This window comes from Syzygium oleosum, unplaced genomic scaffold (genome assembly GCF_021117445.2).
Source record: "Syzygium oleosum isolate NSW1041296 unplaced genomic scaffold, Sole_v2.1 Sole_v2.03, whole genome shotgun sequence".
Lineage (NCBI taxonomy): Eukaryota > Viridiplantae > Streptophyta > Magnoliopsida > Myrtales > Myrtaceae > Syzygium > Syzygium oleosum.
In genome coordinates this window covers 15576227-15592731 of record NW_026607487.1, presented here as the reverse complement: position 1 = coordinate 15592731, position 16505 = coordinate 15576227, and the positions used below count along the sequence as shown (strand labels likewise).

Below are 16505 nucleotides of genomic sequence, written 5' to 3'. Positions count from 1 at the left end.
CTAAACAGCAAAAATCAAAACATCTAAAATAAGAATGTAGCTCACGCCTGCATATATATATATATTGGTTGGTTCGGTCCGGTTCCCACCTTGGAATTGGGAATCAGACCGCTCGGACACCGGTTCCACTTTTTGGAACCGGGAACGGAACTGAATCGGCTGGTCCGGTCCGATTTGAGCGGTTCCCGGTTCGGGCGGTCCCGTTTATATACCCCTAATTCTAACGGGTATTTTAAGCCTTCTTGTCGCTTGCCGACTGCGAATTTGAAAGGAACGATGAATTTGTTAAGGATAGGAAAAGAGATGGTTGCCATAATATTAGGTTAGCTTGCTATTGCTCAAGAGAAGTTGACGATCATTAAGATCTTCGAGTCGTACGATAACTTTGAGTTTAATTTGCAAACTCCAAAGATAAAGTAGTAATTTACCATTTAGATGGATTTACAGGTGAGTTACGATTGTCGAGGTCAATTATTGATTATGAATTGGGTTTCTTACGACGATTTCAGGTACCTTACTGTATAGGAATTTCTTATGCCGAACCGACTTGATTCAAGTCTGGAAAAAAAAAATACAACAACGATACAACAACTAACAATGATAATAACAACGACAGCCTATTTGCCGGGTTATATCTACTTCGAATGGACGGCTATCATACCGTGTGAGCGTACGAATGGACTCGAGATATACCGAATTAGAAACGATTCAAAGGCGATCATCAATCTCAGTTTTCGACAAATAATTATGTTCCAAAGTCCTATCCATTAAAATGGGTGCTGATTGCACTGTGATGCTATATAGTTGATGGAAGAACACATGGCCAAAGTCCAAACTTTGCCGCATGGCAGTGTATCTGCCGACCCAAATCCACACCATGCTTACTTGAAGACAACATATTAGCATCGTCGAGAGCGTGATCCTGTTCAAATTCGCGCTCCCATCTCTCAAACTTCTCATCATAGGCCTTCGCCGACTCAATCGCCAACCCCGTTGTTCGCGTACCCCGAAAAGACACAGTTCCACGACACTCCATCCCTGCCCGGCATTCAATTCAAATGCCTCTCGCGTCCACCCGGTATCCCCCGATTTCACATGAGCAGAAAGGAGGGGGCGTTCCGGGAGCAGATGTCCGGTTGCGGAATATGATCGAACACGTGGCGTGCGTACTTCAGATTGCCGATTTTCGAGTAGTTATTGGCGAGGGTGTCGGATAGGATGGTCTCGGGAATGGTCGAGCTCTTGATGGTGAGACAATGAAGCTTCTTGGCTTGGTTTTTACTGAGGTTGTCGGAGCAGAGCCTCAGTGAGGACAGGTCTGGCAAGTCCTTCTATTGCACGCTGAGGCGGAAGAAATATGCTTAGGCCGCATAACGGGAAAAAAAAATAAGTAATTTCAAGAAAAAAATACCAAAATTATCAACGAATTTACATACCGATTTCGAAAATTTTTTTGAAAATGTTTTCCCTCGAATAAAATTCAAATAACAAAAAACTCGAAAAATTCCAAGTCTAATTTAACACCCTACAACTATTTAAGATTTTAAATTTGAAATCAACTAACTATTTAATTACTGTGCAATTCAGATCTTTTACCAGTCCTCTAACAAGTTAAGGTCATCGAGATTTGTCTCCTTACCTTTTTGTGATGGGAATGAATTTTGCTTTGAGTAATTTTCGAGAAAACCCGGCGACCCAATTTAAGTAATTGGTCCATTCTTGGAGTTGTCTTTCAAGAAAATCAAATGATGGGACTTAATTTGGCTTGCCAATGAGCATGGCTATCATCTATGTGTCCTATGTTGGCATCCTAGGAACAAGAAGGGCAGAGTTTTCCTCTAGATCTCTCTAATAAAATTGTGATGAATCCAAGTAAATCTTCCACACTATAAACATAGTAACACATATAGCTATTTTAGTCAACTTTTCTTTTAAAGTTAAAAGGCTGCATCATTACAATCTTTTAAGGCCTAATTCCCAAAAAAAACCACAAATTTTAGATCAAGTTCCAAATCTGCCCCGAATTTGTTTTTGTCTAAAAAAAATCCCAAATTTTAGGTCCAGTCCCAAATCTGCCTCGAACTTTTTTTTATCTCAGAAAAAACCCCAAACTTTAAGTCCAGTCCCAAATTTGCTTCGAACTTTTTTTTGTCTCGGAAAAATTCTCAAACTTTAATTCCAGTCCCAAATCTGCCCCAAATTTTGTTGTGTAAAAAAAATCACTAAAATTCAATTTATTTTAAAAAATATACTCCCGTGATCCAGTCCCAACTTGACGTGGCACTTTCACGTTGATAATAAATCTACATCAACAGAGTAATGGGGCTTTTTTTTAAACAAAGAAAAGTTCGAGGCAATTTTGGACTAAACCTAAAAATTGGGGTTTTTTTTTAAAATTAAAAAATGTTTTTTGGGGTGAATTTGTTATCGTCCTTTCATATCCTAGAACAGTTTTATTTTTGAGAATTTTCAATAATTTTTATTGGGTTGGATTTGTTATTGAAGTGGAAATACAATATCGGTATGTACCTATCGCCCCATTACTTTGCTGATGTGAATTTGTTATCGACGTGGAAGTGCCACGTCAAGTTGGAACTGGATCACAGGGTTATATTTTTTTTAAAATAAATTGAAATTTGCTGATTCTTTTTTACACAAAACAAAATTCGGGGCAGATTTGGGACTGAACTTAAAGTTTGGGATTTTTTCTGAGAGAGAAAAAAAGTTCGGGGCAGATTTGGGACTGGACCTAAAGTTTGAGGTTCTTTCTAAGACAAAAAAAAGTTCGGGACAGATTTGGGACTTGACCTAAAGTTAGAGATTTTTTAGGGAATTCACCCAATCTTTTAATGAATAAAGGAATCCTTTTTTATTATTTTAGTTAATAGATGATCCGATCATACTTCTTGGCTTTATTCACAAGGTTATTTAATATGAAATATGGCCATCATATACTGTATTATATTGTGCCGAAGATTGCAGACCATATAATATTGTAAATATTTTTAAAATCCATAAATAATTATGAAAAATTCGAAAAATTACATGAAAAAGGTTCCCGCAAGAAAAAAAATTGAAGACGGCAGCGTAGCATTGGAAGCTTTACTCACCATCGGTATGATCAACCATTGAAACAAGGTCCACTCTAAACCTTTTCTCTCTATGATCAACCATTGAAACAAGGTCCACTCTAAACCTTTTTTGAGAGAAAGGCTCCCACTTCAGATTCTTATTTGGAAATTTTCTTTTGTTTTAGCCAAAATAAGGATATACTTGAATCAGAAAAAATTTGGTCAAGACTTCCAAGCCTATTCTTCATAGTCTCTCTCTTCCACTACCTTGTTTCACATAAAGGATAGCTTTCTTGCACCTTCATTGTGCCTAAGAAGGTTTATGCTAACTTTTAGGGCTAATGTTTTCATCCTTTCTACAGTTGCAACTTGCGATCATATGATAACCCCCGATACTCTAAAGCTCCACCATGAGATTGAATCTGTACCCTCGCGAAAAGGTAATTTTTCGCGAGTAGCACTCGTTCAACCAACACGAAATTGAATCCGAAAACATTTAAAAATGCAAAGGTCAATATCATCTTGCCAACATGTTTGAGTCCTAATAGACCTGTTAAACGGATGGGTCGGGTCGGGTCATAAATGGTCCGACCCAAATTGACCCATTAACCCGTTTATGACCCATTTATTCATAGTGTAAATATCTCGATCCATACCCGACCCGACCCAACCCATATTGCTAAAACACTTTTATTTTTAACCTAATCTAGGAATACTTGTTTCTTATGATTTTTTTTTAAAATTATACTGCTAAAACATTTTATGCAATATAAAGCTAGTGAAAAATTTTTATAATTTTTTTTAAAATTGAGGTTCTATTTGTTTTACGAAAAATGCGACATTTCTAAAAAATATTGTCCATAAAGTCATTATCCAAGAAAATAAAAAAATTAATATTTTTTAAATCGAATTTTTAATTATTTTTTCTTTTTCCTTTATTTTTAGCCGATCCCTAACCGCCGTGGCCGGCGACAGACCACAGGCGAGGCTCCAGCCTCGCCGATCTGGCGAGACTCGAGCTCGCCGTTCTCGGGCGAGCTCGACCTCGCCGGATCTAGAGAGGTGGAGCCTCGCCCGAGGCCGGCGGCTCGAGCTAGCTAGCCGCCTCGGCGAGGCTCGACCTCGCTAGATCCGGTGAGGTCGAGCTCGCCCAAGGCCGGCGAGCTTGAGTCTCGCCCTTGGCGAGGCCGGAGCCTCGCCGGGATCGGCGAGCCTCGAGGTCGCCGGAATCGGTCGAGCTCGAGGCTCGCCAGATCAGCGAGGCTCGAGCCTCGCCCGAGGCCGGCTAGGCTCAAGCCTCGCCCGAGGCCGGCGAGGTCGTCCCGCCCCGGTGGCCGGGGCCGACCACCGGCCGAAATAAAAAAGAAAAAAAGAAAAAGAGAAAACAAATAATTAAATTTCAATTTTTTTTAAACATTTTTGTAAAGAGGGAGAGAGCGTGTGGATGGGTCTAGTAGGTGGATTGGACATGGGTTCCAAACTCAACCCATTTAGACCCATTTATCTTTAAACTTTAAAATTTAAAACCCATTTAAGGTTGACTCTTTAAAATTAAAGTGACCCATATATGACCCATTTATTTTTAAATGGATCATATATGGATTTAAGACCCATTTTGACAACTCTAAGTCCTAGTATTCAAGGGATGCTCTATGCAGAGAAGCTACTTTATAGACATTCTCTATAAACCATACTAAAAGATCAGTCTTCATTGCAGTATCGTAAACAATCATGCAAAAGTGATCAATCAACTGAATCAGAAATCAGAATGCATCTCTCATCTCATATATATCATCATTTAAGAATTGCCAAGATGGGCATGATTTGCATAGCAATCTCGTAGAATTTGCCGCGGCTCACTAAATTTAGCGTTGTTACCGAGGAGAAGAGAAGCCCCCCAGTTAAAAGTCCTGATTCTCCCCACGTCATCAGAAGATCAAACCACAACCTCTCCGAATCCACTCCCTGGCCCCCGACGGCAAGTATCATTGCATCAATGTAGGACTAACCCAATCTTACGAATAATCAAAAACTTGATGCAATTTGTGGGGCTAAGTATCGGAAACCACTTCACCGACAATCTGCTAGAGGTCGTATGCTCGAACTACATAGTGATCCTCCATTGTTTTGCGTGAGGCGACATCAAAAGCTTGATCCTCCAATATGGGACAATATAATGGTGAAGCCAACATAATTGGGAGGCCTAGCAAATTCTTCCACCTCCTGTGGTTGCTGTTGAGTGTAAGATAAGCTGTACAGGATGTTATATGGCATAATATATAGATGCAATCACATCACAGTTCAACTTTTGTGTGACTTGGTGGTGGGAGAGGCCCTGCAAAATGAAGATTGGGAGCTTCGTAATTTGCTCAAAAGAGGTGAGAGTAAGTAAGTTTAGCTGAGATGAACTCATAAGAATACCCTCTGCATCTTGACCACTCGGGGCAGCACCAGAACCACCACCACCACCACCACCACCCCCCACAAAGCTCATCTGGACAACATTGTTCAGCTCATCCTCCCATGGGTGTGGCAGCTGCAATAAAAATGTCATGGAGTAAGAATAACCAAATTGTGATCATGGAGACTTCGGCGACAATAAGTACATCATAAGAGCAACCTGAGTGGTTCAAATTAACAAGACTCTCTTGGAACATGGAGATTGCTTTTTTCTATGTAAAAATCTAGAAACACAGATCTCATTGAAATGAGTGGCACCAATTTCTCTAAATTCGTCAAGCAGATGAAAGATTATTAAGCTTAGCAGGTGATTTCTCACTGGCAGTTGAGGCCCTATTACTGTAGATGGACAGAGATATTGTCATCGACTCAAGCCACTAGTTTGTTCCCCATCTGCCTGTGAACTTAAAACTACAGTATAGGACACCTAGCTCTTTGGAAATAGACAAAAAAATAAGATTCAAGTGCAGAAAATTTAGTTGGGCATCTTCTGGAAGGAGATCAAAATTTTCAAGCCTTTTCTACACTAGAACAATATGAAAACAACAGCAATATCAAAGCCTTTCCCACTAATCAAGGGCCGACTTCAGGGATAACTTTCTAGATCATTGTCCCACACTCTATAGTTCACAATCAACACTCTCATAATTGCCAAGAAAAGAGAGTACATGAAATTGAAGCAACACATCATGGAACTTCTTAAGAGAGTTAGTACCTGAGAAGGCTCCTTAAAACCTCCAGCCAATTGTGTCATCTGGTTCTGCATGGCTCTCCGCAATGGATCAGCAGGTCTCCCAATACCAGTAGGACCTCCTTGAATAAGTCCGGGTGGTGGTAAATGCATTGGAGGAAAGGGCATAGGCATGTCATGCGAAAGTCCCAAAGTAGATGAAGGACCAGCTCTTGAATGAAGAAGCTGCATGGAATTTCATATTCGGATAAGAAGAAAGAAGGTTATTGAAGAGAATTGAGTAGATCCCTGAATCACAGTAACAGTACAGTAGCATCTGATATAGCATCACGTACATCTTTAGCCAGGAGTCCTTCAATGTTAAATTCCAGCCTTGGATTCACCGTGGCAAGTTTCATGGACAAAAACTGCAAAACAGGAGACAACCAAACCAAGTATGAGATATAAAACCATGAAATTTCAGACACCCGGTTCATCTAAAGGACTTATATTAATCACGAATCATTTGCAGTAGCTCAAAAAGTATTAACTCTCATCCTAAGAGCAAGCCACTTAATGTCAATGCTTCTAAATACACAGACAGATTAATCGCTAAGACATATAAGAAAAGTAGATGTCAAAGAGACGACTGTAAACAATATTGTGTAATGTAAAAGAAAACTTATGTCAACATGTCCTCTTCCAGTACCTCAACCTGTCGTTGAAGTGATTGTACATAGTTGATTATTTCATCCAGCATTACTGCCTTGCCAGTGACCTGAAAAAACCACACAGTTCTCTTGTTACAAGCCAGAATGGCAACATAAGAATGTAGTGGCATTCTTTGAGTTAAATAACCGTTGAAGCGATTTCCATGAAAAAGATTTACCTTACTGCATCCAGGTACCAGATCTTGGAGAAATTTCATCCTTTCACTGATCTTTTCCCTTCTCACCTTCAATCGCCATAAACACTAATCAGTCCAACCAAGTTTCAGAAAAAAGTTAGCTTTAATGGATTTACTTCTTTGTTGGAACCTTACTCTTTCAGCAAGACTGTGGCTATTAGTTGCCTGGCCTCTTCGGGCTCTGACATGAATATATTCTTCCTTTTGGGGATCTGAACCCTGATTTCCCGGTTTATTATTCTTTGCAGTGGCCTTGCTGGTGTTCGAGCTGGGGTTATTTTCTAGTTTCTGTTGAGTTCTACCGTCATCTTTTGCGGTTTCAGCAAGCTGAGGGGCCCCTTTCGCTTTATCAAGTTCGGCATCCTATTTGCAGATCAATTAAACCATGCGGGTGAGATGACTTTCATATGAAACAAATGATAAGTATTAGTAGCAAAAAATTACCTCTCCACTCCGTTTCCTCTTTTTACAGTCAAAACCCTTAGCAGAATCTTCACCACCGGTACCCTCTAACATGGACAGATTATCTTGACCACCACCTCCACCGCCACTGAACTCAGCTCCATCAGATGCATTACTGGACCCAGCGGTGGCACCTTGTTTTGCTTCACCACGAGATCTAGCAAAGCTCTCACTTTCACCCTCATTTTTTAAGGGGCTCCCTTGAGAAGTTCCCTGAGTAGCAGCCAAATAAACATCTCTACAAGTTTCAACGTTCATCTCATTCTTCTCGCTTTGTGCACCAGGCACAGGCTTTGGGGAGCCAGCCGGGAAGATATCCCGTGGCCCGGGCACCAAACCCCCAGCAATTGGGTAAAGACCAGCGTTTTCAGGAATTCCAAAAGGGTTCACCATACTACTGAAATTTCCTCCACTAAAACACGAGAAACGAGCTGCACGCTCTATAAATCCAGAGTCGGCGGGAAAATGAGGTAAGCCATCTGGGATTGGGAGTGTTCCGAGTGCACTTGGCACAAACAAGCCTCCTTTGAGCATGGAGCTCGGTGGATTCCATCCTATATCGCCTCTAACAGATTCAAGAGCAACTTTACTAAATCCCAGAAGGTTTGAAGTGCTTAAATTGTTTTGGGCACAGATATTAACAAAACCCAAGTTTTCCATGGTGGAGGGGTGCTCCCATAAGGCTTGGCCAAATGAGTTTGCCATTGGAGCAGAGGAACAAGAAGAGGAACCAATCAGATCTTCCCTACAAACAGCCATTGAATTGCCTGGTCTAACCAAATTCATTGGCGCGCTTGAAAGATTTGCACTGCAGAATTGCCAGTCCGAGGAAATGCTAGCTGAATTGAAGTTCATAGGATCCTCATTCTGTTTAGCCGGCTCAAACTTATCCTTGTCATCTGAGTCCATCAGTGTTGGGCGATCAAAAGAGTAGCAGCCAGCACGAGGTCTCTGTCCCGCCTAAATTTTTCAGGTTAAGCAACCCGGAATCTATTTCTTATCTCTCTACCTCCAAGGTTTCTCTTGTTAAGAGAAAACCCGGAATCTATTTCCTATCTTTAGGCCTCTAGCAGAACAAATTGCGAACCTGGAAATTAGATTAACACCCAGTTAACCAACAATACGCACAAAAAGACATAGGATGTGAAATTTTGGAAACAATACATTGTAAGAACAACAAATTAAACTTCAACCAGACAATGGAGCAACAAGAAATTCAGGAAAAGAAAAAAATGAAACTGGAAAAGTGGGATGGGACCATATTCCACAAAGACAGAGCATATCCAGAACACACAGTATACAAGAAAATGTAACAAGATGAAGCAAACCAAAGGGACAAGGGCTGTGAAGGCATATGCATCAAAGTTACAAAAGAAACACGACTGACTTGTGTAAAGAGATCACAGACTCGTCACGAACTTTTGAGTGCAAACATTTTTGAAAAGCTATGTACTGAAACATTGAAGTACCAAACGACATAAATGAAGCCCTCACCACGAAAAAGATAGGCGAACTCAGAGAAAAAAAGATGATGAACACAGACACAGAGCCTGAGGGAACACAGAGGAAAAGTCCAAGGAAGCAGTCAATCGGTGAAAAAACAAAAGAAAGCCACACATTGATTTCAGTACAATAAATGCAGCCTTCAAAACCCTAGTCAGAATTTTAACAGAACCCTTAAAGCAGAGAGCCCCAAGAACTTTTTCTTTTCAAAGAAAACCGGCCAAAAGTAGCCAGAGAGAGATACCCATTTCAGATTCTGCTCTGCTTTTGTTGATCTCTCCTCCATTTTCAAAAATCTTTCCACGGAACACTCCATCGAATTCGAGCTTTTCGCCACTCGAAAACCCCCCCACCCTCCCCTGTTTCTTTTCTAGCTCAGAGGGAAGGGGAAAAAGAAAAATCTGCCACAGGCACTGTCAACACAAAAAAGAAAGTGAGAGAAAGTGAAGGAAGAGAGAGAGAGAGAGAGAGAGAGAAGGAAAGGGAAGCCAGCAAGCGCAAAACTCCCTGCATTTATACCCACGCTTGCATCAAAAAGAGAGCTCTTGATGATTAACCACCGCCACTGTTACTGTAAACTAAACAAAAAATTTATCAATTAAACTAATGAACAATTGAGCCAAAGCCTTCTTCACCACTCTTTGCTTTTGTGTTTTAAGCTTTTCCTTTGAGGGTGGTCCTTTCATTTTTTAACTTTATTCAGCATAATAATAATGGGGGATTCTGTTTTTTAAACATGTAAATAGTAATAATGCCAGTTCGAGCTAGGGGAAGCGACTGACATTGCCAACTCTGCCCATTAGGTGCTTTTTTCTCTTGCTCATCTATCTTTTTCACATTGTCCTGCAATTTTAAAAAAGAAATATTTGTCTTGGGAGATGTGCAGAACAAAGTTGCATTTGGGTTTTTAAATTGGGTGTGTCCCTTGCTTTGCTCAGCTGGTCAAGAGGGAAGTGAGGAACCGAAGATCTAGCTCTTCGTTGGCTATATTAAATGAAAGCCCTGATACTGATTAGTTTAATTGTAGGAAGAAGCCCCAGGTTGCCATACGGGTCACGCAGCGTATCTTATATTGCTTCGTGAGGAGAGAGAGAGAGAGAGAGAGAGATCTAGCGGTGTATCTCTAGACATGATGATAACTTGACCGTCTTATCTGTCCTCATTCGTGCTGTTTGACTGGAGGGAGATGGCAATTTGTCAGCGTGATTAGTGTCCCAAGAGCTGTTGCTAATGATCATTATTTCCCCAGTGTTCAGAAAATTTCTTCCCTAAGCCCTGTAGCTTAATCAATACCTCTAAAGACATGTTTAGTAGCCCCGGATAAGGAGTGGGATTGGTTAAAATTGACCATATCATGCGGATGGCAGCGCACTTTAAATGAGAAATGTCTCGCTAAAATCCCGAATAAGTTATTCGAGTTTTAAGAAAGATTTCGAAAAATAAATCGTTTTGTTACCATAGCAAGTGACCTCGGCTTCGTCACTACAAACTACAAACACAAAGAAATAACCATTGTGGGACAATCATCATCGCATTAGGAAATGCATCTCTCTCTGACATTCATGGTGGATGTCGTCACCTTATATTAGGGATTTATTTTTTCTTTGTTTAAGATATTTTTGCAATATTTAGCTTTATTTGATTTGTTATCTATGCTGAATCTCATCCTTGGTCTATAAAAACTTTAACTGAATATTCGTATACCCACACTTATATTGCCTTATCCCATTCAATACTATTTCTTGATACGCCAAAGCGAGAAATCAAAGCATCTCCTAAAGCCCTTAGCATCATGCCCTAGTGCCATCTTTGTAATCGGCACTGCAAATTAGATATGGGGATGTGTATTAGAGATCACAAGATAGGTTTTATACTCCAGAGTTTCAAAATCGGTAAGCACAAGCAAGTTTCAGGATTTGGAATCATACCACGATGTACCTTGTAGAAAGATACACGGTTCCATGTAAAGTATTTAGGTAAATACTATGTATTGAACTTTATATGATTTTCTCTTTGCTATACAAATCTTTCGTAAAGGTGTAGAAATGATAAGAAACATATTTATATTTTTACATTTGATGTTATTATATCTTAGGATTGAGTTATTATTAGATATGAATATGTATTTTTGGATATATTAAACGGTGGGAAGACGCGAATAGAGCTAACAATTCCCTCTAGGTGTGAGCATACGGGTCCTACACCCAATATGAAATTTATGCATACAACCTTCACATACTATATATAAAGGTGCGTGTTGACCGAGCAAAAGGGTATCTAACAAAGAAAGTTAGAACACCTGGGGGATTTCGATATAGAGAGTACATGTTGCAATTTGGAAACATCAATAAATGATGCCCGGAGATTAGGTCCTTTGTTGTATGATTCTTTTTTGTTTATAGATTAATAAATCATATTCTCACTGTCATTGTCAGGTTAAATAAACCTCTGTAGTAGACATGTAGGTCTGATTAAACTTGGATTAATTTATAGTCCACTTATATACGAGTCAAATGTAATCCTTTGTTAGTATTTATAGTGAATCTGAACATGCCAACTCTAAGTAGGTTGTTCTAATCTAAGAAAACTAGGCAACCCACTAAATTTGACCTGCCCGAGTGAGGAAAATTTTCATTTCTCACACCACATCTGATGATGGGACACTAGCTTGACTTGCAACTCTCAGGCTTGACCATATTAATTCCTCTTTTTTTAAAATATGATTTCTGGTTCTTTAAACTAAGCTTTTCATGGATGAATTATTCCTCTCCAAAATTACATGCATTTTACATCTCATGCCACTGAAGGACTTGTCCCTTTTCCTTCTCTCTTTCTCTCATGTCATTATTAGTTGGCATAGGGACTTGCAATCACAGAGACCTAAGCTTTTTAAAATAATGGAATCTCTCTCTCTCTCTCTCTCTCTCTCTCTCTCTCTCTGAAAACCCTAACTTGTATTTGAACTCCCCACACACCCTTTATAAAACTGACCAAGTAAGGACCCAAAATGATTTGTAGTGATTGGGTTAGCTTCACTAGGAGTATTAACAAAGAAATGGGGAATAAAGAAAGCTAAGTAAGTATTGTTTTTGATTACACAAACCCATGCATGCAGTCTCATATCATTACAATTCTGTGCATTGTACAAGAAACCATGAACAAGGATCTTTGAGGAAAGAAGAGTCCAAAGAAGAAGACAATAATGATATAAGAGACCCATCAGCCCCTATTAAAGAAAAGAGGATCAGATTCCTTTTGTACCAATTTCTCCAATTAGATTATGAGGAAGCCAAGAGCTTGGCCAGTAAGGCATTGCCACGTGTGGTGGTGTGCCCTTTCATAGGAGGTCCCTATTGATTTATATGCCCTATAGGTAAACGATGAAAGATAACAGAATTCTTTAGTGTTTGTTTAAGCAGGTTTTGTGCATAATTAAATTGGTGAGAGTTGGTTCATGGTTGGCATATGGCTCTGCTTTTGGGAAAAAAGCTATACAATTACCCGAGCAAAAAACCAAATCACATCACCAAAGCAAACATGGGATGGAGTTGGGGATTCGAGATCTCTTAACAATATCTTAAATCTAACTCCTTGATCATTACTCTCTCTCTCTCTGCGCGCAATGAAAGTTTATGTTTTTTGGTCATAATCAACTTTTTAATCAATTGAAAGAGATGCACGTTTTCTGCTTTTGATTATTTCAATCTAGGTAGTATTACAGTACTTGCTTAAACTCGTCGATTGATTTGCATTCCTCCATTTGTTTGAATTGGTTGTAGTTCTCTATGGCGTGTCCATGAAAAGGTTGTGCAACTAAAGAATCGAAACCTAGATCATAACAAAGCTTTGCAGACCGTGTTGTAACCATATCATGTACGACGTGGAAAACCAAATTAATAGTTTGGACGAGTAATAATCTATATGGAGTCGCCTCATTCCAAGTTTGAAAAGTTAGTAATCGAAGCCGCCGAACCCATAAATAAAAGAGAACCTCACAGTTAAACAAAAGTGAATTTACTTAAGCTAGATTAAGCTAAGAAAGGTAGCTAGACTATCATTTCCAGGGATAATAAGATATGCCCACTGTAATTGTGGAGATGACTCGGTCAACCCCTATGGTTTTGATTTCTTTCCTCCCTATTTTGCCCTAAACTTAACCATAGTGAGTACTGCATATAGATAGTCTGATAATACTTTCCCCTTTTTATTCTTTTCACCAAACAAAAGGGTATTTGAAAGTATGGTTAGCTCCTAATTATATTCTTAGTGATGATAGGCCTAAATTTTCAAACTCGAAAACAATTATCCCAAGCTAGCTACATGTGTGTTGCAGGGGCTTACTTACTCCAACCATAATTATACAGTTTTTGTGACCTCTTCAATGAGTTGAAACCTTTATGTCTTAACACTATTTTTCCTTCGACGGCGAGCAAAAGAAGAGTCTAGTTTCGATCTTCCTAATATGTCAATGAGAGATTGCAAAGACATATCGATTTGAATGGTAGAGAGGTGGAATGTCCGTTGGATATTAAAGAGACTGCATACCAAATTGCAATGATATCATCTTCCTTTTTGCATGAATTTCATGCAAGCATCATTGCGGATCATGAGAAGATTTCTAAGAATGATTAACGTCTTGCAAGCTTTTGCAGTCTCTTTTCATTTATTTTATCTTTTTCACTAGATAGCTTTTTCTTCATTTACCATATAATATATTCTTTTCCTTATTGCAGAAATGATGTTGCCTAAAAATGTACAAAGTTCGTCCACTTTTTCCTTAGAAACCTAATCCTTTTTCCATCTCCCGTTTTATGGTGGCCAGCGTGAAGTAAGAGATTAATGGGAGATCGCTTTAGTCTTGTTGAGGTAACATAGAGTTGAAGACTCTTTAGCAAGAGGATTGCTAGATCTTAGGCTCCGTTTGATTCAGCATTCCAAAAGGGTTTTGCAGCTCTAAAGTCTTTTGACCAAATGGAAATGATGTTTGGATCATTTTTTGCTTAACTTTGGGAAAGTACATTTGCATTTCTAAAAGCCAAAGGCATGTCCACAGGTACTTTGGCAAGTAGCATCCTTAGAATACAAATATACTTTTTTTCCTTCCAACTTTGTCTCCGCTCAGCTTTTATAATTTCGGAAATGTTCTCAAAAACCTTAGCTAGCCGGCAAAGGCCTCAACTACTAACGAGCCACCGCCACCCTTGCTTGAGGTCGGCGACTCGGGCTTCGCCTAAGGTTGGCCGGTGGACAATTTGGCTCGCCAGCAAATAGTTTGAGACTTTTTTTTTTTAAAAAAAATAGCAAAAGTTCTTTACAAAGTGTAGTTTTTACTAAATGGCATTTCGGTCAAAGTTGCTTCCCAATGTATTTTTAAAATATATTTTACAAAACATTATTTGTATTTCGAAAAATCCTTTTAACCCAAATACTTTTTGCATTTCCCCAAAATTGAACCAAATAGAGTTAGTAAACGCTTCAAACTAGTGATCTCTTTTGAGAATAGGACGTGAGTATGTCTATAGCTTATGTAGCTTGCGGGTAGAGATAGACTTATTACACACTCCCAATAGGATAAATTCAACCATTGCAACTCTAAAACTTGAATAAACCTTGGTTCGTACATGAATTCTATTCGAGATGGAGTACTTACAGCTATAACAATCCAAATCCCCAATCGACTGGATGTCTAGCGAAGTGATTATAAGTAAAACTCATCTTCGAACGATTGCCATCTTACTAGGAGGGATTAATTCATATGCAACGTGCTAGATTGTTGTACCTACACTTGAGTCTATTAGTCAATTAATCATTATATTATTGCTTGTACTAAGCAAAATTATGGCAAAACCAAACACTAGGTCTCTCCATTTATATGAAGATCCCACAGTACATGTCTTGGTTTCCAAATATAGAGTTACTGGGAAAGTTCATGCCTTGTAAAATTCGTTGCCACGTATTTGTCCTCCTGCTGATCTTCATCCGAGGGATTGCCTTATCAAATTTTTCCTCTTGCTTTGTCCTTTCTTTGGGGTCAAGATTGCCTAATCGATTAAGGACAAGTCCCATTGCGACAGCATCCCCTGCAGAGCTAATCAGATGAATATGAAACACATGGGCAGGTAAATGTCACTTGTCCATTGAATTTTTGCTACTTATTCTCAATCATTTCCCATCAACGTGGCCATCATTGTTAGGCACCCGTTTTTGTCCATGATATAAAAAAATTAAGGAAAATAAAGGCAACACAAAGTCAGCCTTCTTTTCTTTTCTTTTCTTCTTTTACAGCTCCAATCCATGCTCTTCATGTGTCCATCACATTGATCATTGACATTGGGTAGAGTTTGCTTTATATAGAGGGCCTTCAATGCTTGCCATGCATATATTTGAGTGCAAAATGACTGATTTTGCAATTTAAATTTTCCTTGATCAACAAAACAGAAAAAACAGGAACTAAAGAAACTTAATTGGGTCACTTGTAACATCACATGTGGCCCCAGTTCTTATAAAGCTGGCTTAAATCTTAGAAGAAAAGGCCATCTCAAAAGCTAATGTCTTTGGGACACTTTTATAGTACCCCAATTATAAAGTATAATCATATATCCCGCAGTCCTAATTAAGTATAAAACCGTTATAACACATGGAATTATTTTATGGCATTATGAAGGGTTCTTTTAGTCAAATGTAAAAGTGCTGTGAAAAATGAGGTTGTAGGGTAGACTATTGAATTTTAAAAATTTCTCACGTCTCTGATATGATTCTATACTAACAAGCTTTCCAATGTCGGGGGACTTAATGGGCTCTTTTAGAAGTTTGGAAAAAAAAAAGATATTGCCTATCCTATCCTTCGATGTATTTGCTTATTAAAGTTACCACAGATAATATCCACTAAATGTGAATAAGCTTTTGATGACGAAACCTTATACAAAGCTTATCAAGTCTATCACTAAAGGAAATACACACTAGAGATATGATTATGTGACAATCTTTAATCTACTGTGATAATAATAGTTGTTATGATGAAATCCCAATTTTTTCGGAATGATTATCTTCTTGGGTGGTATATTATTAGCTTTTGTATACTAGACTAAAATTGCTCTTGTGAAACTTCTTACCTAATTTTGAGCCTCTAAGGGCGCGCATGGAATCCGTTCTGGAGCAGAAATTTTGCTCCAGAATGCATTCCGGAACAGAAATGCGTTTGTTAAAATAATTTTGGAATGCATTCTGGAGCAATTTTTGCATTCTGGAATAAAAACGCGTTTGGTAAAACTTCATTCTTTTTTTTGCTCTAGAATGAATTTTTGCTTCCAGAATGAGTTTTGGCCCAAAAAAGAGAAGCTACTTTTTGTAGCTTCTCTCTTCCAGAATGCATTCTAGCCCAAATTTCCTTTTTTACAAGAAATAAAAAATTTCAAAAAATGAAAAAATCAAA

General features: G+C 38.8%; 1 protein-coding gene and 1 long non-coding RNA gene across 3 annotated transcripts; both read right to left on the bottom strand.

Annotated features, from left to right (window-relative positions):
- Positions 1-690: 690 nt before the first annotated feature.
- On the bottom strand, positions 691-1877 carry LOC130137807 (uncharacterized). Its single transcript, XR_008816248.1, has 2 exons — positions 1640-1877; positions 691-1341 (listed from the first exon to the last, which is right to left on the bottom strand). It is a non-coding gene; the product is annotated as an uncharacterized LOC130137807 (long non-coding RNA).
- Positions 1878-4832: 2955 nt separating this feature from the next.
- On the bottom strand, positions 4833-9545 carry LOC115671869 (transcription factor bHLH49). Of its 2 annotated transcripts, none has more exons than XM_030593527.2 (9): positions 9318-9545; positions 7553-8657; positions 7244-7471; positions 7091-7156; positions 6911-6979; positions 6558-6629; positions 6247-6447; positions 5493-5607; positions 4833-5406 (listed from the first exon to the last, which is right to left on the bottom strand). In XM_030593527.2, exons 2-9 carry the CDS (start codon positions 8477-8479, stop codon positions 5366-5368), a joined length of 1719 nt encoding a protein of 572 aa, XP_030449387.1. In that variant the 5' UTR covers positions 8480-8657; positions 9318-9545; the 3' UTR covers positions 4833-5365. The 2 variants fall into 2 exon arrangements, with proteins under 2 accessions (XP_030449387.1, XP_030449388.1); XM_030593528.2 differs by lacking the exon at positions 9318-9545 and adding an exon at positions 9065-9207.
- Between the last annotated feature and the right edge of the window lie 6960 nt (positions 9546-16505).